This window comes from Acomys minous (genome assembly GCF_964271855.1).
Source record: "Acomys minous genome assembly, chromosome: 9".
Classification (NCBI taxonomy): Eukaryota; Metazoa; Chordata; class Mammalia; order Rodentia; family Muridae; genus Acomys; species Acomys minous.
Window position 1 is genome coordinate 45010511 of NC_140490.1, and position 27338 is coordinate 45037848.

At 49.8% G+C, this 27338-nt stretch overlaps 1 protein-coding gene and 1 long non-coding RNA gene across 4 annotated transcripts in view; both read right to left on the reverse strand.

Moving 5' to 3' along the window:
* Window positions 1-1294: 1294 nt before the first annotated feature.
* BICD2 (BICD cargo adaptor 2) overlaps window positions 1295-27338 on the reverse strand; it is a 49410-nt gene continuing 23366 nt past the window's right edge. Inside the window, exons 2-8 of one of the 2 annotated variants that reach the window (XM_084794337.1) lie at window positions 21235-21447; window positions 14411-14563; window positions 10751-11212; window positions 9015-10040; window positions 8301-8452; window positions 5085-5295; window positions 1295-3365 (exon numbers count right to left, since the gene is read on the reverse strand). In XM_084794337.1, coding sequence (XP_084650463.1) covers window positions 3360-3365; window positions 5085-5295; window positions 8301-8452; window positions 9015-10040; window positions 10751-11212; window positions 14411-14563; window positions 21235-21447 — 2223 coding nt within the window. In that variant the 3' untranslated portion in view covers window positions 1295-3359. Of the gene's footprint in view, window positions 5296-8300; window positions 8453-9014; window positions 10041-10750; window positions 11213-14410; window positions 14564-21234; window positions 21448-27338 lie in introns of both variants that reach the window. The other variant, XM_084794336.1, reaches the window with a different exon arrangement.
* LOC311604425 lies at window positions 11226-14404 on the reverse strand. Of its 2 annotated transcripts, XR_014781491.1 has the most exons (4): window positions 13883-14404; window positions 13739-13832; window positions 13642-13688; window positions 11226-13591 (listed from the first exon to the last, which is right to left on the reverse strand). It is a non-coding gene; the product is annotated as an uncharacterized lncRNA (long non-coding RNA). The 2 variants fall into 2 exon arrangements; XR_014781492.1 differs by having other exon boundaries at window positions 13739-14404.

Genomic DNA, 27338 nt, shown 5'->3' on the forward strand with positions numbered 1-27338 from the left:
CTTTCCCTTTCTTCTCTTTTTTAAAAAAAAAAAAAACTTGGATCTGTCGAATTTTCCCTTTTCAAGTTATATTTATGTGTTTGTGCACAGACACACGCATGTCTTCATCTGAGCCTATCTATAGAGACCAGAAGGTAATTTGAGAGAGTTCGTTTTCCCCTTCTACCATGTGGGTTCTGAGACCCAAACTTAGGTCTTTTGGTGTGTCAGCAAGCACCTTTACCCACAAAGCCATCTGGCAGGCCTGCTTTTTTTTCAATTTTGATTTTGTTTCCTTTGTATCATTCTAATATTTTTTAAAGTGTGTGTGTTTGTGTGTGTGTGTGTGTATGCATGCACATGTACTGGTCCTTTGTAAGCACATTGTGTACTCAACTTCTGAGCTATAATCTCTAGCTCTGTCTCACTCTAACTTTTAACCAGTTCTTTTCTTATTTTGGGTTTAAGGGGATATTTTTGGTACATCATGGTCCATTACACAGACACACACACACACATACACGCACACACACCCTTAATATTTCTGTAGAAACAGAAATTTTTTTTTCTGGGACAGGGTTTCTCTGTATAGCCTTGGCCATCCTGGACTCACTTTGTAGACCAGGCTGGCCTGGAACTCATAGCAATCCGCCTGCCTCTGCCTCCCGAGTGTTGGGATTAAAGGCGTGCGCCACCACGCCCGGCTCAGAACCAGAAATTTCTTATTTTAGTAATTTAAGTTCTACCTCTCTGTCTTGGTTACCTAAAGGCTGCCAGAGAAATGAGGCTTCAGAGAGGCAGGGAGATTCTCGGTAGTAGGAAGGCTTCCTGAAGGAGACCCTGAGTAGATGAAACTCCCAGAATAGGAGGTGACCAGAGAGTAGCCTGACATCTACTGCCCCATGTTCTCACACCCAAAGCAGTTGTTCCGATGCACTGTGGACCTCCTCCATACCCATTCCTACAGTTAAACTCAGCTTTATATTAACAAGTGAATCACCTGATACCCCAGAGCTACTCATTCCCAGATTTGAAGTAAGACTGGCACAGGTCTCCATGCTGAGACTGCTGCTGCTTCCTACATAGGAAACACATGTCATGAGTCCTTGTAAACACTGCAGTGAGTTCTGACCACCTTGCTGCTTGGCAACCCTAGAGGCATGCCCTGTATCCCAAGAAAGGACCCCAGGTTGTTTCTGGCCCCTACCCCCAGTGTCCTCCAATAGAATGGCTGTTGGAGGCCCCAGACTTACCATACATGATGCTGGAAGCAGTCGCCTGGCGCAGGAGTGAAAGCAATCACAGAGGGCAGGCGTGTGCTTCATTTTTTTTTATTATTATTATTCTTTATTGGTCCTACCAGTGTGACTCTTTACCCAGGCCCACTTTTCCTATGTGAGCTGGCTGTGGATACGGCCTGCCACTCAACTGCATCCTAAGTCTCGGTTAGTCTCTCCCTCCTATGCCTTTTCCTCATTTGGCCTCATTTTCTCAGAAACTGAAGGCATCTGCTTATTATTATTATTTGTTTTGGGTCTGTGTAAAGGTTCCTTGGCAGGAGAACATGCATATGACTCTTAAAATAAAGACCAACATCTTGACACTAAGGTAACACACAGAAAAAAATACAGTACTTAGACATCATTGCAAATAAATACCCCATACAGATGATGTTATCTCAAATGTAACAATATTTTGTATGAATCAACACTGTAACAGAAGGCAAAGAGTCCCAATAACTAGGAGTAAGAAATGCTCATTCCAGGAAACAGAATTCTTCAATTCCTAACAACTTATATTATTATAATTTGTCCCTTTTTTTTTTTTTGGAGGCCAGAGGACAGTTCCTCTTCCTCCACTAGTACCAATTTGACCACACCCTGAACCTCACTTAGCAAGCAGTTGCTAAGGAGTTTTAGTGATTTCTGTTTCCTGAAATTAACAGTGATTAGTTACACCAAGCAAGAGAAGATATTACGTCTTGTTTTCACATTTGCAAAGAATACTATGGCTAACCCTCTTCCCTACTCACATGCCGACTGCGCCGGCTCCCAACGCCCTCAGCTCTTTACAAACGTGACATTTGTACAGCTTGCTTAGCTTGTCCCGTGAAGTCCGTTTGGTTCCCAAAGCACACTCCAGGTTTTTTGTGTTTATTTTTGTTTCTAAGCCCCTGATTTTGCATGTGAAGAATCACTGACTAACAGAATTTTGCACAATCACTGTTCTTTCCCCCTCAATGAAGATGCCCAGGTATGAAGTGAGGCAGGTGCCTGCTCCTACCTGCTGGGCCACGCTGGCCTTCAGCACTCCCAACCCGCTCTCCACTGCCCACCTTGGAGACCTTATTTGTCTGGGACACCTCCCTGAACTGATGAAGGCACTACTGGCAATGGTTACTAACAAAAAGGTGTTGAAATAGAACACCTGAAAATCGACGGCTGTAGAATTTTCTAAGTGTACCACAATTTGGCACAACAACCAGAATAACAAAACTATTCCAATTTGGAATTTCACTGGTGCAGTTGTATAAAATTCTGTTAGTCAGTCATGCTTCACGATGTCCTAAAACCCAGAAAATTCTGGAATTTGTAGGTAATACTACTCATTCAATAATTTATGCTTTCAAGTGCCTATTACTGTTTTAACCAGAGCAAAGGTCAAGTTTTCTTCTTGTTACGTTGAACTATTCCTAAGAATAATAATAATACAATATGAAAAACCCCAGAATTGGAATACCCTGGATTTCTTAATGAACATGGCATTTAAAATCTGTAATTTCGAACGTGAACCACGATGCCGTGTCCTCTAAAGGCTGCTGAACCACAGCGAGGGTAGCTCCTCGCTGGGTCAAAGCCTTCCCTGCAGTCTAGCTACACAATGTGGAGCACAGCTCTACCCCGTGTTGACACTAGATCAGCACGCCGAGCTAGGACGGACAGCTACAGGACCACGAGCACAGACAACGGCATCGGAGGCCGTCTCTATGCGAAGAATTAAGGAAGCAAATATAATATCAAAATATCAAAAGTGCACAGGTTGATCGGATAAAAAAGGAGCATGTGTAATAAGGAGACCCCCATTGCAGGCGTTCCAGCAGGCTCCTAGGGAGCCTGGCGGTGGCTGTGGAAGCAGGTTCTTCGGCCATACAGAGGCCTTTCCAAGCAGCAGCTTGCAGCATTCTCAATAGTAAAGCTTTTTTTTTCCTCCCATTAAAAACTTAGGGAATGCTATTTTGAAAGGAATTACAGTGGCATATCCAAACATTTCTAAGTGGATTTTTAGGCTGCCCTTCCTTCCTCTGCATGGGCCACAGGAGGGGGAGGGGAGGGGGCTGCAGTGTGACAGGGCCGGGTGGCCACGATCTCCCAGCAGCTACTCTACAGCTGAAAACAGGAGAAAACAAGACAGCATTAGAAACCAGTCGCTTGCCACTTCCTGCTCACTTGACAGCTAAAGCTCTTGTTCTGGGAGTGAGCGAGCACATTAGTCAGCAGAGAAGACCTGCATGTGTGTTAGGGGATTGGGCTCCAGGTGCCCGCAAAGCCCCATATGGTGGGAGAGAAGCTGAGTTCTGGTCCAAAGAGAAGGAAAGGCAGAAGGTGGGTGGGCATGCGGGCAGCCATTCCCAGGGCAGACATGCAAGGACATATGTGGCCTGTTCTACCCTAGTGTACGACCGTGTGTGGTGCCTAGAATCTGAGCAGACTGTAACACTCCAGGCTCCAAACAGAGGGGGAAAAAAAAAGAGAAAGCTGTTTGAGAGACCACAGGGTCCGTGCTGGGCACCAACACTGTGTTCCACACCATGAAAGACGCCTTTTCACACGGAGAGACAGGCAAGCAGCTGTCACGGGAGATGGGAGTGTCAAGATGAGACGCCCCATGGGGAATGGGAGAGAAACACTGAGCAGAGTCCTGCTTCACAGCGCACTAAAGCAAACACCTGATGCCACAGCTCTGCACTGACAGGGCCTCTGGAGAAGGAGAGCCTCCAGGGGCCTTTCCTCCTACTGGAGCACCCCCAAATTGCACTGAGAACCAGACAACTCTTATCTGCTGGTCCTGAGCACAGCTCTGGCTCACAAAAAGCCCTTGCAGCACACAGCTGGGCTCCACTGTACCATGCAATTTGGTAGAGCACTAACAGTTCTCAAAACACTGCTTCTTTGGGTCTGACAACTTCTAGGAAAAGACCCAAGCACAGACTAGGGTTCTCCAAGTACCAAAGAACAGGCTCTGCACCAAGGACCAGGGTCTTACCAGGCACTTGGAACACTTTCTCATTAAAAAAGGAAACCTAGGATCTCAGACCCTGCCAATTTGTCACCACTTAGGGCAGCTAAGCTGTCTTCCTGGGCTATGGTTATTTGTTTGTGTCTGAGGTGTGGGGTCTCATCGCAGACTGCAGGCTCTCAGGGTCTGTTCCCTCTGGGATTGGAGAAGAACTTCTGTACTTCTGTCCTGAATGTGGTTTGCATTGAGATGCTGCACAAACTACAAGGAAACTCTTTTCATGAAACTACACCAACCACAGAGAGCTAACCTAGGCTGGTCCTACTATGCAGGCTGGAGCCTCACAAAACTGCTTTCAAGTGCTGATATTAGACACATGCGAGGAACATGCAAGTTTCAACTCAGGTTCTGCCCGTGTGTGCCTCAAGGAAGAACTCTCCCTTGGTTTGCCTACAGTGCCTGGGGCCCCTGCAAAACACTTTCACCCCACTGTCGTCCACAAAGCTGTGCAGCTCCAGCCCCACCTTTGATTCCACCACCCCAAAAGACAGCAACTGACATGGGATATCCTTGAGGGGGCTGTGGAGTGAGAAGCAACACAAAGCTCAAAGTGTCCTGGTGACAGATGTGCCCCGGTGCTGCCACTCGCCTAGAATGCCGCCCTCCGTGCATTAGTCACGTTAACACCGGCCTAGCACTGCTATCCCGCTGCTTGAGGCTGGGTTAGTTGAGGTGAAGCAGACGTTAGCGGCGTGCGGCGCCCCACAGCCCTAATCACAGTAAATGCTGTGCTTCTCGCTGCAGAACACCTGGTTGGCCAGCCCGGCGCCCTCTGCCCTCTCGCTGGCACAGGCACAGGTGTGACTTACGCTCGGTGTGGCTGGCTTGGCCTTGGAGGTGGCCTTGTTGCGGCCCCTGCGGGTCTGCTCGTGGTCCAGCTCCAGCAGCTCCAGACGCTGGGTGAGGGCTAGCTTCTGCTGGATGGCCATGCGCAACAGGGAGTTAAGAGTCTTCTTCTCATCCTCCGCAGCTGCCAGCTGCCGCTGCATCTCATCCAGCTGTGTGATGTACTCATCACACCTGTGGGGACAAAGCACAGCTGAAAGGTCAGAAAAGGGAGAGCAGGTCCCAGGCGACCCACTCCAGATGAAGCTTGACGCTTGTTCTGGTTCTTTTTTTTTTTAGATTTATTTATTTATTATGTGTACAGTGCTCTGCCTGTATGCACACCTGCACACCAGAAGAGAGCACCAGATCTCATTATAGATCGTTGTGAGCCATCATGTGGTTGTTGGGAATTGAACTCAGGACCTTTGGAAGAGCAGCCAGTGCTCTTAACCTCTGAGCCATTTCTCCAGCCCTGTTCTGGTTCTTTTAGTAAAGGCTCCTTCAAAAAAGCCATGACCAGGACCAGATTGGCTGTGCTCAAACATGGTTTGAAAAGGCTCCCTTTAATTCTGTGTTACCGGGTTTGCTGGCTAGTTTGTATGTCAACCTTACAAGACTATAGTCATTTGGGAAGAGGAAACCTCAACTGAGAAAATACCCCCACCAGACTGGTTTGTAGGTAAGCCAGTGACGCATTTTCTTAACTAGTGATGTGGGAAGGCCCAGGTCACTGTGGTGGCTCCATCCCTGGGTCCTAGGTGCTCTAAGGAAGCAGGCTGAGCAAGCCAGTAAGCAGCACCCTCCATGGCTTCTGCATCAGTCCCAAAGCCTGACTTCTCTGGATGATCAACTATAAGCTATCACATAAAATAAAAACTCCCCAAGTTGCTTTGGGCCATGGTGTTTTATTACAGCAACAGAAACCCTAAATAAGACATGGGAGTGTCTTGTTTGTAGGCTGGAAGCAGTGCTGATAGCAAAGCTTGGCCCTCATCCATTTGACTTTCTTCCAGTAAGATCTCTCCCTCTTTAAAAATAAAAGGTGTCTCAGACAATGAGACATCACTAGCTCCCAAGATTTAGGTGTAAACTGAGGCAGAACTGAGCTTCATCCCCCTGCAAGGCATAACTCCTGGCTAATAAGCCTGTGCTGAGTGACACTCAGAGCCAGAGAAGGTGTACAGCACCTGAGCCTCCACAGTGCCACCACCCCCATTGTGGGGAGGGAGAGAGAGCTGGCCAAGTTTCCCTGGGTGACACTGTCATATCTGTCCAGTTGAGACCTACAGGAAACTCTTAAAACACTGGGCAGGTCCATGCTGCAGCGGTGGTAGAGGGCACATGGGCTCTAAGTACTGCCCTTCTGCCACCCACAGCCCTGCCTTGCCCATACCAAACTAGTCCTTGATAGCATCTCTCAGGGAATAAACATTGTTGTCCTCATATGTTTGCAATCCTGTATTCACCATAAAAATCAGGTCTTTAAACAGAACAAGCTTCAAAAGCTATGATTTGTACAAGATGCTGAGAAATTGAAGAACTTTCCTAATCCCAACATGGGGGAGGGAGTGCAGACATAGGAAGAGCTCTGTGAGTTCTAGGCCAGCCTGATCTACATAGCAAACTCCAGGCTAGGCAGGGCTACATAGTGAGACCTTGCCTCAAAAGAGAAAAAAATTGAGCTGGGCGTGGTGGCGCACACCTGTAATCCCAACACTCAGGAGGCAGAGGCAGGTGGATCTCTGTGAGTTTGGGGCCAGCTTGGTCTACAAAGTGAGTCCAGGACAACCAAGGCTACACAGAAAAATCCTGTCTCGAAAACCAAAACCTAACAAAAGGAGGGGGAGGGTGGGCTAGAGAGATGGATCAGAGGTTAAGAACATTGACTGTTCTTCCAGAGGTTCTGAGTTCAATTCCCTGCAACCACATGGTGATTTACAACCATCTATAATGTGATCTGACTTCCTCTTCTGGTTTGTAGGTGTACATGCAGGCACTGATACATAATAAATAAATAAATAGATCTTAAAAAAATAAAAAGGCGGGCATGATGGTGCACCCCTTTAATCCCAGCACTCAGGAGGCAGAGGCAGATGGATCTCTGTGAGTTTGAGGCCAGCCTGACCTATAAAGTGAGTCCAGGACAGCCAAGGCTAGAGAAAAACAGTCTTGAAAAACCAAAACACACACACACACACACACACACACACACACACACACACACACGGCTTCTGCCTGTCCTCACAGGGCCTACCTGGAGGGATGCTAACATACTGGGAGTAGCTGGACTAGAGTGAGGGAAACAGGCCCTGGCCTATCGTATCTGTGCTTCTTCACAAGCCTTAGGGCATAGCCAGGTGGTCTACCAAATTCAGTGCTCAGCCTTGCCATCCCCACAGTCTCATCCCAACTTTGACCAGCAGGTGGCACCACCTATCTCTGGAGGGTGATTATCTTGTTTTCCAGCCTTAAGACAGTTCTTTCCCAGCCTGGGAAGCCTATAATAAACCCTTAAAAGGTTCCCAGACCACACAAAGAACTGCCATGGGAGAGGAAGGAAAGATGCACACGCCCCAGCCCTAAAGCTCCCTTGCCCCTTCCCTAATAGAAAGGCTGGAAATGGATGACAAATTGCTGAGTTGGAACCTTGACAGGGTCCTACTACAGGGAGAGGAATAACAAATCAGTCTGGGCCTCAAATATCACCGCTGAACCAAAATTAGACCTCACAATTGTATTTCCCAACCCCAAAGCTCCCTGCTCTTAGCCCCTTGCTTCTATGATTCCTATGCTTAAAACACAACAAATGGAGCCTCTGGGTCTATTCATGGTGCAATTTGAGCCATGTTTCTGGGAGCCAGAGGGACAGGGACATGGATGCATACCTCTGCTGAATGTCTGCCTACATGCTGCACAGAAGGCTGAGTTGCAGCCAGCTAAGGAACCCCCGGCTGCAGTCTTTCCATCTCCTTGGTGTCAAACCTTTGTTATCAACTTATGCTAGTCAAGGAAGGCAGCCCCACATTATGTGCCTGGACTGGGCTAGAGGCTGTATCTTCAACCCTTGAGCTGTGCTGGGTACCCAATGGTGCTGATCCAGCAGGCCTACAGGCCTCAGGAAGGAGGCTGTGTGTAAGGGCACCAGGAGCTCCAGGAAGGAGCGCTCCAGGAGAGAGGGCACACTGGTGTGCAGTTACCTGGTGGCGAACATGGCGCGCAGGGAGGAGAAGGTGGCTGCGTCTTCCTTGAGGGCCTTGAGCTCATTCCGTAGCTTCATCATGGTCTCAGTCACCATGGCCTTCTCATTTTCATACTTGCTCTTCAGGTTGGCGAGGGCCACCTCAGCTGTCTGGGGGACAAAGAGGTACAAAGTGGGGAGGTAAAGGGTGTGAAGCTGCCCAAAGGAAGCTCTGGGTTCACGGTGGAAACCCTGGGTCCAGGGTGGTGCTGGTGCCCATAAAAAAATCTCGGGGGCCGGGGGGACCTGCTCTCATATGCAGCCTTAGGGACAAAATGACCGCCATGCTACTGGGGATCAGTTTGCCTCAGTGAGTCCCACCTCTGACCCTGATTAGCAGGGAAGAATGACGTTTCATAGGGCCTATCCTGGAGAACTCACAAGGCCCTGCATCACGCCCTCAGGGCACTCAGAGCACAGCTCTCTGTTAGTGCAGCATCAGGAACTGTAAGGTGGTCAGAAGCAGCAGTTCTTAATGACCAAGTAGTTCTGGTTAAAGAACCCTCTAGACCCCACACTCACTCCACTCCTCAGCTAGAAGCCCCGAGGAAGGGGACAGCAGGAGACTAAGCCATCAAGGCCTGGGGTCCTTGCAACAGTGGAGGCTGGACAACAAGCGAAGGAGGTACCCTCCCATGGGCTCTGGTGGCAGCACCCCACCCAGCCCTCTCACCTGCTTGTTGGCCTTGAGCACTGTGCGAAGGGTGGTGATCTGTTCCCGCTTGGTACTCAGCAGTGACTTCAGCTTGAGGATCTCCTCCATGAGTGCCTCCTTGTCCTTGTCCACAGCAGGGCCCAGCTCCTGTGAGGCAATGCGCTGCCGGGAGAGCTCGGTCGTGCGGTCTACAGCTGCCTGCAGGTGCTTGATCTGGTCTCGGATGATGGCGATCAGGTTGTAGATGTTCATAGGTTCCCGGCGGGGGTCACTCAATGGTGACGGCAGTGAAGAGCTGGGGGAGGGGCTGCTGTCCCCAGTCCCACTATCTGCCCGGCCCACCTCTGTGGCCAACAGCCCTTTGGGCAAAAGGACGGGTGAACGGCGTCCGCGGCCCTCGGGGCTGGTGCGGCCAGCCTTGCCCTGGCCCTCACGGTAATAGTCCAGCATGACACGGTTGGGTGTCTCGTTGTTGCACATGCACACGTGGTGGTAGAGGTTGGCCAGCTCCTCACTGAAGGTCACCAGCTCATCCTGAGCCACATTCAGGCTGCCCTGGGTCTCACCAGCCACATCGCTCACCTTCTTCAGCTCCTTTTCCAGCTGGGCTAGCAGCTCACGGTCCTGGTGGCTAGCCTTCTCCAGCAGAGAGACCTTCTCGGTGAGTGCCTGGCCCTCAGCCTCGTAGCGGCCCTTCTCTTCTGCATGCTGGGCCTCACAAGCTTCATGTGTGCTGCGCAGTGCCTTGAGCTGCTCCCGGAGCTCACCAACCTCAGCCACAGCCACATGGTACTTGCAGGCCAAGATCTCAGGCCCGTTGATGTCCACCTCGTAGTAGTCACCATCTTCATGGCTATCACGGTCCTTCTCGTTATCCAGCGAAGTCTGCCGTTCCTTGCCAGCCTGCAGGCGCCGCAGGGCACTGAGGTTCTCTGTGAGACGACTCACCTTCTCATGCTGCTCAGAGAGGGTCCCCCGAGCCTGCTCCAGCTGCTTCTGTGTGTCCTGCAGTGTTGCCAACAGGCCCACCTTCTCCCGCTCCATCTGCAAAGGTACATGTAGCAGGAAAACACGTCAACAGGCTTAGAGGACTCCAGGATGATTAAGCAACATCTGAGACCATGTTAGATGGGCCATGGGCTATGACAATTCCCTTGTCGTGCCACAAGCTGACAGGAGACTGGACAGAGTTCACCACAAAGACCATGAGCATCACCAACAAAAGTGGTCATCCATAACGGTTCACTCTACACTCCCCTCTGCTGCAGGGGAGCTGGGCTCCAAATGTGGACCTTTGGGTCTAAGGCAAATTGCCAGGGTCCCTAAGTGTCCCCAGCTCTCTGCTAGTTTCTTTTCTCGAGTTGTGGAGAACACTCATTCACTAGTTTAAAAGTAACCTTTCAGACATGCCAATGTATGGCTCTGCCGAGACTCTAGCTTGTAGTCTGTAGGTAGGAGTTACATGAGGAGCCATGCCACCTCAGCCCGACAAGCCGAGGGCAGCAAAGGGAGCAACACAGGCACCAAGGCACTAACCCTTACACAACAAGCAGGAGCCTACCTCTCTGGGACACTACTCTTCACTAATCAAAGTTTCATTTGTGGTAAAGACAGGATTTAAAAACAGTATGAGTAAATTAAAGGCAGCCACTTGTCACAAAAATCAATGCTTACACAGAGCGTGCCGTCTTGTCAGCACTGCAAAAGGTGTGGGAAGGGGAGGAGGGATGCAGCACGAGGCCCTGCCTGCTCACCTGCACCAGCTGCTGCTTCAGCTTCTGGATCTCAGATATGTGGAGCTCGCTGAGCAGGTCGGAAACAAGGCTCGGAGAGGGCGGGGCCACGCCATCCTTCCTGGGTGTGGATGCCTTGTTGTCCAAGGATGATTTGACTAAGCCACTGTGCTCAAAGCCATTGACCAGGGCTTCAGCGTCATTGTTGGGCTCAGCAGTGACAGCATCATCACTGAACTTGAGGCCGTCTAAGGAGACCTGCAGGTGGCTAGTGTAGAAGGAATCGTTGATGCTCATGTAGTGCGACAGCTCCTTGCGCAGGTTGTTCTTCTGCTCCCTCTCTGTCTTCAGCGTCTCCAGGGCCTCCTCCAACTGCCGTTCAGAGATCTCCTTAAGCCGGATGGCATCCTCTAGCTGGCTGTTGAGGTACTCAGTCTCCTCCTCCAGGCGTTTGATTTCATGCTTGAGGCCCTCGAATTCCACCTGGGGAATAACACAAATACTCCCATGTCAAGGCAAGTAGAGGCGCCACTCAGGGTGATAAAACAGGGCAGTGCCAATGCCAGAACATCACCTCCCAGCCACAAAGAGCACAGAGGCCCACAGAACAAAATGCCACTCTGTATAAGAGGGCAGTGGCTGCAGCCAAGGCCACCTCCTACACCGAGCAACACGGATGCTAAGAGGGTACTTCTAGAGCTCTAGAAGCAACAGAAACATTTAACCCACTGCCAGGGCCAATGTGCCTGAGAGGCACACGGAACCTGCAATGCTATGGCTGAGGACTCACATGGAGGCTGACGAATTCCTACTCTGTTTCTGAAGATCAGTACACATCACTGCAAGATAGAGAGTCTCTCCTTCCACCTTTATGTATATGAGTTCTGGGAACTGAGCTCAGGTTACAAGGCTTGTACTGTAAGTATCTTTACCCTCTGAGCCACCTCACCAGCCCTGACCAGCTATTTTTTAAAAATATATTTTATTAATTTATTCATATTACATCTCAATGGTTATCCCATCCCTTGTATCCTCCCATTCCTCCCTCTCTCCCATTTTCCCCTTACTCCTCTGCCCTATGACTGTGTATGAGGGGGACCTCCTCCCCCTGTACATGCTCATAGGGTATCAAGTCTCTTCTTGGTAGCCTGCTATCCTTCCTCTGAGTGCTACCAGGCCTCCCCATCCAGGGAACATGGTCAAATATGGGGCACCAGAGTTCGTGTGAAAGTCAGTCCCCACTCTCCACTCAACTGTGAAGAATGTCCTGTCCATTGGGTAGATCTAGGTAGGGGTTCGAAGTTTACTGCACATATTGTCCTTGGCTGGTGCCATAGTTTGAGCAGGACCCCTGGGCCTGACCAGTTATTTTAAGGCACATAAAATATGTTCTTTGTTGTGTGCTATGATCATTATTTTGAATCATACTTCAAAACAAAGGAAGTAGACTTCCCCTCCAGCACCAATCCCTCAGAACGCAGGCCTGGAGGAGCTGGAAGATGAGGGGAAAGCATGATTTAGGATGGAAAGAGTAGATGGAAGTCGGTGTTTAATGCAAGGCTCAGGGTTTGTGGACATATATTAAAAACATCTCACTGTAATAGAAAGCAAGTAATGAATGATTCTCTCTGGGTTTGGGGTAGGAAGGGAAACCTGGTACAATATCCTAAGTGTGCCCACATTCCCAGGGCCCCACATGGGGTGAGGGATCTCAGATGGGGAATGACTCCACTGAGTGCAAGCCTCCTTGAGCTTCAGCCTCTCTCCTTCTTGGGGTGCTGTGGACAGTAGTACCCATCAGTCACCAATGGCACCTCATGCTTATGAGCTACAGGACGAAGCTGTGAGCCCAGCAGCAGAAGCCATGCCCTGTCTGCCCTTGCAAACACAAACCCTTCCACACTGACATGTGGGCTTCCTCATCATGATGTAAACCCTGGGTCCCCTGACATTGAGGCCTAGCTATAAGATGACCCGGGTGGTTAGAGGGGTTCTAACGAGAGCAAAGACAGCATCCACGGCATCTGGGGACAAGGTCTTAGATTTCCTTGGGAAGGTTCCCTGCGGGCTCTAGATCTTAGAGAACAGGAAGCATGTCCAGGCACTCGGTGGTTCTTACCCTCACCCATCCAGGAGGGCCTCCTAATCTCTGCCTCAGGCAGAAGGGGCACCCCCAGCCCTACCACAGGCAGTCATGGCATATTTCAGGCTTCATGTCAGTCTCTGGGGTTCTTAGTACACCCTCTTCATCAATCTGAGTTTCCCCCATACCTTGGTGACGTGGAACACTGTCCTCCGGGCATGACATGGCCCTTTCTGTCTCGAAATCAGAGCAGCCATGATTACCCAGCTTGGAGACCCTCACAAGATCAGGCCTATAAACATTCTCTCACAGAAGGAAGGGGTAAAGTGCCATTAGACCCTCACCCAAGATTCCAGCCATTCCCTCCCTCCTGTGCCCTGCCCCCAGCCATACTTAAATCTGCCCCACCAATCTCAGAGGTTGCTAGCATAGAAAAGAAACAGAAGGCTAAATATGACAGAACTCCATCGAGCAACTGTTGGAGGTCATTACCCATGCCAAGATGGGAGTTTTTAGTGATATCGCTATTTTGGAGTCAACCATGCTCCTGTAACCCCTTACCTATGCCCCTGCAACTCCTCACCCATGCACCTGTGATAACCCCTCACTCATGCCCATGTAACCCTTCACCCATGCACCTGTGATAACCCCTCACCCATGCTCCTGTAACCCCTCACCCATGCACCTGTGATAACCCCTCACTCATGCCCATGTAACCCCTCACCCATGCACCTGTGATAACTCCTCACTCATGCCCATGTAACCCTTCACCCATGCACCTGTGATAACCCCTCACTCATGCACCTGTGATAACCCCTCACCCATGCACCTGTGATAACCCCTCACTCATGCCCATGTAACCCCTCACCCATGCACCTGTGATAACCCCTCACCCATCCACCTGTGATAACCCCTCACCCATGCACCTGTGATAACCCCTCACTCATGCCCATGTAACCCCTCACCCATGCACCTGTGATAACTCCTCACTCATGCCCATGTAACCCTTCACCCATGCACCTGTGATAACCCCTCACCCATGCACCTGTGATAACCCCTCACCCATGCACCTGTGATAACCCCTCACTCATGCCCATGTAACCCCTCACCCATGCACCTGTGATAACTCCTCACTCATGCCCATGTAACCCTTCACCCATGCACCTGTGATAACCCCTCACCCATGCTCCTGTAACCCCTCACCCATGCACCTGTGATAACCCCTCACTCATGCCCATGTAACCCTTCACCCATGCACCTGTGATAACCCCTCACCCATACTCCTGTAAGTAAGCTCAATGTTGTCACTGGTTCACCAAGGTGCACTTTCTGGTATGTCACCAGTCCTTGTCTGTGCTAAACAGAACCAGACTCCCCTGGAAAAGCCATGTTACACTTGGCCTGGGAAACTGTCATAGTAAAGTCACAGGCCTTGTTTTGTGCTCTTGGAGTGCTACGTGCTATGAGCTATATCCCCATCACCAATGTGGAGGTGCTACTGGTCCTGGCCTCAGGTATGTGGACTGAGACAGAGAAAGGGAGGATCTGTGGATGAAAGGACTGAGATGCCCAGAGGTGACCCGGCACTGGGGACTCGCCTGATTCTGCCTGAGCACCGACACTTGTTTCTGCAGGCTGATGTTCTCCTCCTCCAGCTCTGAATAGTCCTGAAGTAGACGGGCCTCCCGGAACTTGTACTCCTTGATGTCATCCCGCAGGCGTCCACGCTGGATCTCCACATTCTGGTTGATCTGCAGGGGCAGAGAAAAGTCTGTGTGGATTATGTCTATAACTGGCCCTACCGCTTGTGCTTCCAAGTGCCATAAGAGGGATCAGCACGGCCAGGCATGCTGTGAGCCCTTTGGGCAATAACATGGCTGCCTGGAGGGGAGAAGCCCAGGGCAGTGGGGTTTGTGCAGAGCAGCAGACAGTCCACAATCAGATCTCTACTTCTCTTAGATATGGAACTTCAGGCAAGTGGCATAAGCTGCTATAACCCTGCTGAGCTCTGCAGGCCCTAGGTACTGACCTATCTGAGGCAGTGAGAGAATGAAAAGCTCCAAGCATCTTAGAAGCTCAGTATGTTTATTATACAGCTCAACAGTGAGGCGGGGTTACTGCAGACAGCTGAACAAGGAAGGAGGAGGCAGGGTTTGGGTACACAACTGAACAAGGAGGCAGGTTTAGCTAATCTAGGTAGGAGCCATCTATGTAGGGAGCAGTCTTCAGGCCGCAAACATCCAGGGAGAGACATCTTCCGCACACATGGTCAGCATTCACGCTTGGCCTAGAGGAAGACTTTGCCATCCCTCTAGGCCTCTCCACAGAAGGCTTTGCCATTCTCATGGACCTGAGGAGGCATGGGTGTCTCTGACATAGCCATGTCATCGTCAAACAATACATATTCACTCAGGACTTCACTCACTCCCTAACACTCACCCTTCTTCTCCATCTGCAAGACGGGGTCATCTGACTGCGAAGCTGGTAAGTGGGGTAACACTGGCATGTTTGCAGTTAACCAGAGTGTGTACACCAGAGAAATAACCCACCCACTCTGAACCCCACACATCAGTGTTCCCAGTGTTCAAGGTGGATGCAACCCAAGTATCCATTGGCAAGTGAATAGATAAACAAAACATGGTCTAGCTATACAAGGAAGCATTATTCAGCCACACTGAGGAGTGACGTCCTGACACTTGCTACAACATGAAGTGTAAAGATATTCTGCTAAGTCAAAGAGGCCAGCAAAGAGGTCATGCACTGTATGACTCCATTTATAAGAAAGGTCCACAACAGGCAAATCCATAGCCATGGAAAGTAGACTAGTGGGCCTAAAGAGGGGTGTGGGAGCGACTGCAAGACAGGCTTCATCCTGGAATGACGAAACACTGAGAGGCTGGGAGTGTGTGTCCGTGGCAGAGGGCTTGCCTGGTACTGCATACAGGCCCTGGGTCCAATCCCCAGCACCACAAAAAGAATAACAACTGTAGGATGGTACCTGCCTATGACTATGACTATGCAGATGCTGAGGGGACAGTGCTGGTGTGGGCCTGGGCTTCTTGCTCAGGGCTCTGGAGCAGCTGTGTTGTTGGTCTGGGGAGGCCATCTGAGCATTAGGAGCAGGGATAAGAGGCAAGCATGAAGTGTACTTTTAGGTGAGTTGTATGGGATGTGTACCACCTCAATAAAGCTGCTGAAGGCTGGTTTCGGTCTCCAAGTCATGTGTGAATAGTCAGGACGACTGTCACCGGGAGGGGCTGACGCAGGGCTAAGAGAAGCACAACAAAACGCAGACCGTGGGAACTCCCAACTGCACTGCCTGCATGAGCACAGGACCTAGGACCCTCAGTCCTTCACATTCAGAGCCACACCACCCTTTGCTGTGGTTCCTATCCTGTATGGTGTAGGTTGTTTAGCAAGTTCCTGACCTCTGCTCACCAGCTGCAGCCCTCTCTCACACTGTGACAAGTGAAGATGTTTTCACACACCATCAATGTCCTCTGGGAGCAAAATCCCCATACCATCCCTGCTCCATGCTGGCCTCTTATCCCTGCTCCTAATGCTCAGATGGCCTTCCCAGAACAACAACACAGCTGCTCCAGAGCCCTGAAAAAGAAGCCTGGGACCACAGCTCTGTCCCTCAGCATGTACAGGACTCGCTCCTCATCACATCTGCGTGCTCATCTGAAGCGCATATGCCTCATAAGATGCCATGCAGGGAGACACACAAAACAGTAATGCTGGGTCAGTGAAATAAAATAATACCATAAAAAACAGACAAGAGGGGTTGGAGAGATGACTCAGCGGTTAAGAGCACTGACTCCTCTTCCAGAAGACGCAGGTTCAATCCCCAGCACCCACATGGCAGCTCACAACTATCTGCAACTACAAGATCTGACACCCTCACACAGACATATACATATAAGCAAAATCACCGTGCTCATAAAATAAAGGAAAATAAAATTAAAAAAAAAAATTGTACATGGACAAGAAGGAGGTCGGGGAGGAGGGGGTTGTGGTGGTGCACATGTTTAGTCCTAGCACTTGGGAGGCAGAGGCAGGCATATCTATGTGGGTTCCAGGCCAGCCTGGTCTATAAAGCAAGTTCCAGGACAGCCAGGGCTATGCAGAGAAACCCTGTATCAACATACCCCACTCCACTCCCCCGAAAAAAGAGAAAGAAAAAGAGGAGAGATGAGGAGGAAGGAAACAGCAGAAAGTGGAAGAGAGTGACACAAATGCTTAGCACTCAAAACTAAGATTTTAGTTCATAATAAAATAAAGACAGCCTTCTCATTAGGTGACTGAGTCAACAGAATGCACTGAGACGCGCATAAACTTGGTTTCTTTAAAAAAGAAAAAACACAGCAATAAGCTGGGCAGTGGTGGCACATGCCTTTAATCCCAGCACTCAGGAGGCAGAGACAAGTAGATCTTTGTGAGTTTGAGGCCAGCCTAGTCCACAAAGTGAGTTCCAGGACAGTCGGTCAGAGATATTACAGAGAGAAACCAGTCTCAAAAAACAAAACAAAGAAAAAACAACAATAACAACAAATCCTCACAGAAATATTCTAAGAATATGTTTTTATTTTAACCCCAGGTGTGGCAATAAGAGGGTGCTTTGCAGCACCTGACTATAATTTGCCTCATGCTCTGGCAGGGGCATGGTTTTGCCAGCAAGTGTGTGATTCTGGGGACTTTTCAGAGGATATATAAATGCTAAAGTCCCAATAGGTGTGTGGTAGGTTGGTGTTTGAATGCTGTTGGTTGCAGTTTGTCAAGTAGACATGTGCAAAGAAACAAAAAGAAAAAATTAGATATCCTAATGGCAAAGATCAAAGTTGCCTCAAGGAACTTGGTGCCCCTAATCAACAAGAAGTAGTGTAATGACAGCATTGACCCCTTTTCTCTCTATTGTTTTTTCTTTTCTATCTAGTGTTGAAGAAGTGAAGGGGTAGAGAAGGAGAGAAAAAAATGCCAGTTACAACAGAATTGACACCAGAAGATAATGATACACAGGAAAAGTGAGAGAGGCCAAAGGGCGACAGAGCATCATCAGGAAGGAGAAGATCAGGGAAACTAAGATACAGAGAAACAGCCCCAAGCACAACTATGGAGGCAGGACCACAGACAGACCTCCTCCTGAAAACCTGGGGTGATACACAGATGGATGCACACCCAGGCTCTCTACACCCCACCTGGAGCTCAAAGAAGGGTATGGGAATAAATGCTAAACATTCTCTCTGCCAGAAATGCTCCCAATTCCCACCCTCTCTCAGCCAACTCAAAAGTGCTTGCCATGCAGAAAGTACTCAAACACGTACAAAGAAGGCTCATGTGGTCACAGCCCTCAGGTAGACTGATAACTGGGGGTAAGGTCTGAGCCCCATCAGAACCCCAGGGCTATATAGCAGAAATTAGGGGCCTGGAAGGCAGTGGTAAGAGACACAGTGGTAGCTTCCATATGGCTAAGGCAGAGAGTACAGCTTACATGATTGAAGACGGAGGCAGAAGGCCAGGATAGGAGCCTGAGAGCACCAGGCCCAGAGCCACACAGGACTGTTGTGCCCTTATAGCAGTACCCATATGTTGTGTGAGTCCTCAGTGCTTCTGTAAGCCTGGGCCTCCCAAGGCTCTCTAGGAGCTCTGTGCTCATGCCACTGCTAGGCCCAGAATCCAGGATACTAGCCAAGAAGTTACCCTTTGGTGGAGTGTATGGGCCTGCATGGGCCTGTGGATAGATGTCCTTGTGGAAAGACAAGCATAGAGCAATGTGCACACACATTAAGTCACATGCTGGCAAGGCAATATCACGTGACAGGTTAACTGCACCTTCTCTGCTGACAGCGCAGGACTCAAACGCATACACTTTCTTTCTATGGAGACTGCTTCCAACCCCAGCCACCAGGCTTAGCAGAGAGGTTTGGCTGGCCTGCTGCCTAGCACCTCCACCCATCACATGCCCCACTCCTGAGAGCTCCAGTGGGCTCCAACTAGCCACATGGTTTAGTTTTCCCTCAAGAGAGCACCTCTTACCAGGCTTAGTTTCTGATGTCAATCCAGATTTAAGAACAGACTCAGAGCCAACCACCTGAGGTCCTGTCCACCAGCTCTCCTTTCACCTGGATCCCCTGACCTCAAGTTGCTCACCAGCGTGTGGCAACCGCCTGCCTCAAGAGCCCACTGTGTTGGGGGACTATCAGTCCTCTTGACTGGTCTCTTGTGCTCCCAACCCTTCCCACACAAGGCACTTGCCCAGTCATCACCTATGGGAGCACGCTTGTCCTTTACTGGCACAATACCGGGCCTCAAGCTATCCATCTGAGAAACAACGTCTGCCACAAGCCATTCCTCGAATGCTCAGCTTCCTACCAGGAATAACGGCCAACAAGACAAAAACTGACTCAACTGTCCACTACTAGGCCTACACACAAGACAAAGATCACGAGTCAGGACCCTAGAGCTGTTCTACCCCATAAGCCTGAGTTTCTTCATGTGAAGAACAGAGAGGGTCAGGATCTGACATGGGCAAGATTGTTAGGATTGTAAAGTTCACACTGGCTTTAGCTCTCCCTTGGACTAGAGACCTTGTCTTCAGACTCTGAAACCCTTCGTAGGAGACACCCCGTGTCCCTTCCCTGCACATCCTACAAGCTCTCTGGGCTCCTTTCTAGCTGTGGAAGCCCACGCTCTGCAGTAGATGTTGTCGCAGGGGAGTCAGAGAGCACAGGCCAGGAGGGTGAGCTGTGGTCAGGGCCCTGGAGGGAAATGCATCACAAGCAGGAAAAATAGGAGGGGATACTGGGGACTGAGGTAGTAGGAATGGTCATAAGAAATCACCAAATGCCTGCAAGACCAAATCCAATCCAGAGCTAGTGTTGGACCGTGAGGGGGACGGTCATGCTAAGCCCGGAGTCAAAAGCAGAGGAGAAACCAGAGTTAGGAATGGGTGGAGACAGTTGTGAGACCAGAACCTCTGCCCCTAGACAGGTGTGCAGAAAGTGAAGGCTGCAGGCTGCCTATGGCTCTGCTACAGAGGGCCTTCACAGACCTGGGGACAGAGACAGGAACACTTAAAAGACAAGGCTGCTATGAGTATGTAGGGAGACTCAGGATTTCCTCCTAAAGCATAACAAGAACAACAGGAATCTCTCCCCCACCCCAGACCTGCCAGTCTTCAATTCACTGAGCTCATTTCCGGCCCTGGGCAGTCACCCAGCCCTCTAGGTTGCCTAGGGGTGAATGTGGAAGAAGGCCCTGCAACTGGCATTTCAGGAAGGAGGGGCAGACAGATGGGGCTGCTTCCCTTCCTCAGTGACAGCCCTTCCTCCACCATCACCAGAGCCAAACTTGTGGGAGGAAATGAGATCATGCACTGGACTCCAGGAGCAGAGGCTGCCTTCCCTCCACCCCCTATTCAAGCTGAGCTCCTCACGACCTCAGGGACCCCACAGCAGGGGAAGTGACGGCTCCCTGCTATTGATGGCCCCTGGGTGGGAGTCCTTGGACCTAGCATGCAAAGCCCTGACCACAGCTCACCCTCCTGGCCTGTGCTCTCTGACTCCCCTGTGAGGACATCTACTGCAGAGCATGGGCTTCCACGGCTAGAAAGGGGCCCAGAGAGCTTGGAGGATGTGCAGGGAAGGGACACAGGGTGTCTCCTACAAAGGGTTTCAGAGACTGAAGACAAGGCTTTGTCCAGGTCTCTAGTCCAAGAGAAAGCTAAAGCCAGTGTTATCCCAAGTCCCTAAAGGATCCCGAGACTAATCTCAGACCGAAGTGTACCTCCCATGAAGACTTCCTTTTTGTCTTTTTGTTTATTTTGAGACAGGATTTCTCTGTGCAGCCCTAGCTGTCTTGGAATTTGCTCTGTAGACCAGGCTGGCCTTGAACTCACAGAGATCAGACTACCTCTGCCTCCCAAGTGCTGGGATTAAAGGTGTGCATCACCACGGCCCAGCTTCACATGTAGACTTTTAGTGATGGGTCCTCACCCTCTTCAGAGTTCCATAGACTCTCTATGGCTCTTGGCATATCTCTGTCTCCATGGCCATCAAATCACAAGTTGGGCCATTCATCATTTAGGCTGCATTACTCTACCTTGATATTTGTTCCTGTCCATGGTGTGCCCTAACATTAATACATAGCCAGAGGGCAAACAAACAAACAAACAAACAAACAAACAAAAACCATTCTTCAAGCAAACAGTTAATTAATGATAGGAGCCTCCTATGGATACTAGGCCTGAAGCCCATGAGGGACCGACCACCATGCTGGTCAGGATCTGCTCAGGGGGCTCAGAACAGCAGTGAGGTGGGCATAGTTCACCAGAGAGACCACAGGAACAAGATACAGTATCAATGAGCCGAAGAGGCCAGCACAGCCCACTGTCACCTCGGTAGATGTCACCCCCACCACTTACCTCTTTTAGCTCCTGGGCCACAGACGTGAGGCGCTCATTCTCAGACTGAGTGTTGGTAAGCACATTGCGCAGCTGCTTCAGCTCTGTCTGCAGCTCCAGCACCTTCCGCACATAGTACTGCTCTTTAGAGGCTGACTCCTGGATGAGGCTCTCCTCCCGGCTCTCCCCATCAGCAGCCACCTTCTTGTGGTTCGTGTGTGCCTGGCCAAATGCCTGCATGGAGAGACAAGACATGCATGAGATGGGTGTCCTGGTGCCACAAAGCAACAGAGACCCAAGACCACAAGGAACACAAAGGCCCTTAACCTGGGGAGCAGTTCTGTTGTGCATGTATTAAAAACACACACTGAGATGCACATGCCAGGCACATGCTTCATTACAGTGAAACAAACTAGTCTTAGAAGCATTATGTGCTGTGATCAAAAAGAATGTGAAAGGTAGAGGGCCACACCATATCTCTTTGTAAGGAACAAAGTTTGAGGCCTGATGATGTATACCAGTTGGAAAGTTCCCAGGGCCAGAAAATAAGTGGTCTATACTGTGAGCCTGGACAAGCTAATGGGAACAAACACAGAGCAGCACACCAGCATACATTCCAGACTTAAAAGTTTGAGGCTCAGGGAGATATGCTAGCCATTACATGCAAGGGGTGAGGAGCTGCCCCATCCTGTTGCCTGATGTCAAATCATCCTTCATTTGTTCTGGGACAAACTGGGGCTGGGCAACCAAAGCCCCCAGCCCTAAGGACAGGGCACAGCAACAATTAGCTAGAGTGGCCACCTCAGGGTGTGTAGACCAAGAGATGCGTGTACCTGCATGTTTCAGACACTGGGGTGAGGAGCAAGTATGTCAGGCCCTGAGATGCAGGAAGAAAATCTACCTTGTGAGAGCAACTAGCAAAAAGTGCTGGCCTCACCCATCATACCCTGTCAGTCACACACTGAGGTCAGCAGCTGTGTTGTATCCAGACCCTAAGGCTCTGGCCACCCTGGCTTCAATTACATACGCCCCTGAGGAGCTGTGCCAGCTACTGGGCCTTCCTTCCCTGACTCTTTACAGGACCCATGGCTAATAGCAAGCAACAGTTTTAAGAGAAGAGCTACTGAAGAACAAAAGACGATGTCTTTTACTAGTTTTAAATGAGAAAGGGAATATTCTCTTTCATTTATTGCTTCCCAAGTCTAAGAGTTCAGTCCAAGAAAACAATGAAAAAACATACAAAGCCACAGCACATGGGGGTGTCACTGAGCTGCGGAGAATCTAATACTGAAACATGGAAATGCAGAAAGTAATTCACTCTATTCTGACAGGGAACTGGCAGAATGGAGCAGGTCTGCTCTGAGGCAATATGCTATGTCCCAAAATACCGTGAGAAGGCCTCACAATGGGCCAGAGACAGCCCAGCCGCTCCAGGGCTGGCACCAGGAGGGGGTGTGTGGAGGGAACCTTTCCTGCAGTAGACTGCTATCCAAGTCACTCATGAGATGGCCATGTCTGTATGCTTTCAGTCCTCCAACACAGCGTCCACTCTGCACAAATCAGAGCAGCTAAGCTTTGTGATTTCTGGTCTGCTTGCCTTCATGCTGATCCTAGGGAAGGCTCAAGCCACAAATTGCTACCTACACAGCACCTGGCCCATGCTGCCTGCCCACCACAAGCCATACAAGGGAAGCCAAACCCCAAGCTGGCCCCAACCCAGGGACCTGGAACTGTAGTGAAGAGTCCAGTACCTGTGGCTCCTTGAGACACACCCATCAACTTGGGAGTTGGGACAAGGACATCTCATAAGTTTTCTCCAAAGTGTGATGGCTAAGCACTATGACACAATATTCAAGCCTAGGCCTGCCAAACTGGGCCCCGACTCTCTTCCTCCACCCAAGCTACCAGCCCGGGGCACAGGAGCAGCCCTGGGCAGCTATTCAAACACACTGTGATGGAGACATCCACCTCCAACTGAGAAGATAATACAGTCACAGGGACAGGCTCTACTTCCTGTGTGGGAAGCTAAACACTGCAAAGTACAGGAACAATATGATAGAATAGGTTTGGTGAGGTAGCTCAGCATGTAAAAAGCACCTGCCATCAAGGCTTACAACCTGACCACTATGCTCAAGACCCATGTGCTAGGAAAGAACTGACTCCCAAAAGTTGTCCTGTGACTTCCACATGTGTGTTATGGCATATACATGCCAGGCACACATACACACACAAATAATTTTACATATGATAAGATAATAGGCATCCGTTTTCAAGGCTCTGCTACTGGGTAAAGAGAGAGGATAAGGGGAGTCCTGCAACAGCCTGCATGCCTTCAGAAGGAGCTTTGGGCATGGCATAGGGCAGAGGCCTGAGGCAGATGGCAGGGTTTGTGTAAGAAGATGACTACAGACAGGGCAGTAAGGACAGCCAGAACTAAGGACCAGAGTGAGTCTTCAACGAGGACAGTCAGTATAAGCCACAGGAAGGGACCAATCAGAAGGAGAACAGCCAATGAGAAGGAAAACAAGCTGGTTCCCACCAGCCAGGCTCAGGGAAGCACTTGAGGCCTGGTAGAATTAGCTTGGGTTAAACGCTGCTCTAGCACAGCAGAGCAACGCATAAAGACACAGGATTAACCCATTTCCAAGCCAGTATATCCTAGAAAAAATGCTCAGGGCCACTTAGGAAAACTAACACAAATCCAGCTGCCCACAGGTGAACTTCATGGTGAAGACCCAAGGAAGAGTGGATCGGCTGACAGCACACAGCCTTGAGCAGAAGGCCAGGCAGGCTGAGCATCAGGTACCCGAACCAAATGCCTCAACTCAGAAAGAAGCAAAGAGCAAACGAAGGCACAACAATCCCAGTAAAACTTCTTTGGAGGGGGCTGGAGAGATGGCTCAGTGGTTAAGAGCGCCGCCTGCTCTTCCAGAGGTCCTGAGTTCAATTCCCAGCAACCACATGGTGGCTCACAACCATCTATAACATAATCTGATACCCTCTACTGCACATAAAGTACTCATATGCAATAAATAAAATAAATAAATCTTTAAAAAAAAAAAAACTTCTAGCCGGGCGGTGGTGGCACACGCCTTTAATCCCAGCACTCGGGAGACAGAGGCAGGCGGACCGCTGTGAATTCGAGGCCAGCCTGGTCTACAAAGTGAGTACAGGAAAGCCAAGGCTACACAGAGAAACCCTGTCTCGAAAAACTAAAAAAAAAAAAAAACTTCTGTGGAGAAAAGCAGGGGTCAACAGCGGACATGCTGCATCAGAAAGGATTAGCCAACTTTCAAAGGCAGCCAAAATGAGTGCAAAGCGTCACAAACCCGAGCAAGCAGCCACGGAGTATGGATCAGTTTCAAGGAGCCTGTCTATCAACTCATCATAATGCCAAAGTTCCAGCAGCTTTTCGTAGAAACTGACCACTTCATCCTAAAATTCACAGAGCAAATTTAAAGGACCTAGAACAGACTACATGGCTCTGAAAGAGCAGGACTATGCACCCCCACCTGCCACCATGACCCAAAGGCACAAAGGCACAAAGAGAGGCAGGCCAACTGACCTGGCAAAAGAGCTTTGTGGGAAAGATAACCTCTTATCCACCAACACACACACACACACACACACACACACACACACACACACACACACACACACACACACTTCAGAGCTGAGCATGGTAGTCAACAATGAAGCATGTAACCCCAGCTACCCGGGAGGCTGAGGCAGGAAGATGGACTTGAGAACTGGGCAATAGAGAAGATCCCATCTTGGGAGAAAAACAAGGGGGCTGGGGAGATGGCTCAGTGGTTACAACACAGCCCAAGTAAGAATAAGGCCATGGGCCGGGCGTGGTGGCGCACGCCTTTAATCCCAGCACTCGGGAGGCAGAAGCAGGCGGATTGCTGTGAGTTCGAGGCCAACCTGGTCTACAAAGTGAGTCCAGGACAGTCAAGGCTACACAGAGAAACCCTGTCTCGAAAAACCAAAAAAAAAAAAAAAAAAAAAAAAGAATAAGGCCATGGTTTTAATGCCCAAAGCTACATGCATCTGTAATCGCAGCTCTCTTTCAAGTGTAGGGCCTAAGAAATGGCTCTGCAGACAAAAGCCCTTGCCATTCAAGCCTATTAACCTGAGTTCAAACCTTAGAATCCATATAAATAAAGGTGGAAGGAAAGAGTCAATTCTTTGAAGTTGTCCTCTAACTTCTACCTACATGCTGTGGCATGTTCTCCTACACACACACACACACACACACACACACACACACACACACACACGCATACACACACACACACACACACACACACACACACACGCATACACACACACACACACACACACGCACACACACACACGCATACACACACACACACACATGGATTTTTTTTTCAAGTCAGGGTTTCTCTGTGTAGCCTTGACTAACCTAGACTTGGTTTGTAGACCAGACTAGCCTTGAACTCATACAAATCTACCTGCCTCTGCCTCCCTGAATGCTGGGATTAAAGGTGTGCACCACCACCGCCTGGCAATAAATTGTTTTAAAATTAAATATTGTACACTTACATAATGAAGTGCTGCTCCCAATGAAAAACAAGTATTGATACATTAACATAGATACACCTCAAAACCACCTTAGTGGAAAGTCCAGTGGGGGTAAAAAATGAATTGTTCAATTCCCTTTATATAAAACTAAAAACTGCAAACTAAAATGGAGGTGTAGGAGGGGGAACTACAGAAGGAACAGGAAAGACCAGAGACAAGCTCATTTCCTTGATTTTGCCGATGGTCTCATGAACATACACTTACATAAAAACTTATACTGAACACCCCAATGCATGAAGCTTATCAAAGTTGTCTAAGGAAATTTCATGGGTGTTTCTGAAGTGCTGTATCCCTCATTTGGAGAGTGTGAACCTGTGAGACACAGTCCCATCCCTGTGGCCACCATCTCCAGCTTACAGGCTAGGAAGCTGGGGGTCAGAGAGGAGGAGATATCTGCCTGACACTTTAAGACCCCATAGCATCCAACCCTATGCAACCTTTCAAATCCATCTCAAATCCTGTCATCCTCCCATTCTATTGGTTGTAGGCTCCCTGTTGTCCTCACTTGAGGAAATGCTCCCTGGAAAGGAGTTCCTGTATGATCTGGGCGTTGGTGGGGGATGGTTGTTGATATATTTGTAGATCTTTCCCTGTCTCACCCTGCGGGCCTCCCAGGTGGTACCTCAGGAGATGGGAGCCTTTATCTACCCTGGTGTCAGGATCCAGGCCCTGGAACCCAGATGCAGCCTCTAGCCTGCCACTCCTATGAACTTCCCCAGCTGCTTCAAGAAAGGAAGAAGACAGGGATGTAAGGCAGCTCTCCTCCAGTCTTTACCACAGGATGGGGATGCTCTGTGCTATAAGGAGCAGCAGTGCTCTGGTGATGTCTCTTAGCGGCTACCCAGGCAGATGCAGTTCTCAAGAAGGCTCCTGACCCACATCCAGGCTACTGCTCTGAAGCTGCCCAGGATCAGCAAGACCCAACATGGCCAGGGGAGCTGGAGCATGAGGTCATGGCCAGTCAGGCGCCTTCAGGAGGAACAACACACAGTCCCCTAGGATGCTGGCTTCAAGGTCAGCCACACCTATGTAGCTATGGTGCAATCTTCTATGCCTACAAGGAACCAGGCCAATCATGACTTCAGCAGCAGGATCGTCCTTAGAGATGGGACTTGGGACAGGCTGTAGTTCCCTAGTGGGCCTCTCAAATGTGGCTAAGATGGCAAAAGAGAAGCTCTGGGTAGGAAGAAAATCCACAGCAGCCCTAAGGGCAAATTTCGAAACCAAGCATGGTGAGAGGACGGCCTCAAGTGAGGGAAAGGCATGTCAGGGAAGGAGGAAGACAAAAAGGTTGGGCAGAAAGGGCAGTTGAAGCTTGACCCCTGGAAGGGGGTCAGGGCAGGTAGGGCAGTAAGGAACAGGCTGGTGCTATGACAAAGGCTTAACACCTGCTATCCATGAATCTACCAGATATCTGCAGCTGTAAAACAGGCATGCCTCAGGAGTTAGACCATTTCATGGTGCCATGGTGTGTGTGAGAGGGGGGTGTACAAGCACCCACTTCACACACAAAAACT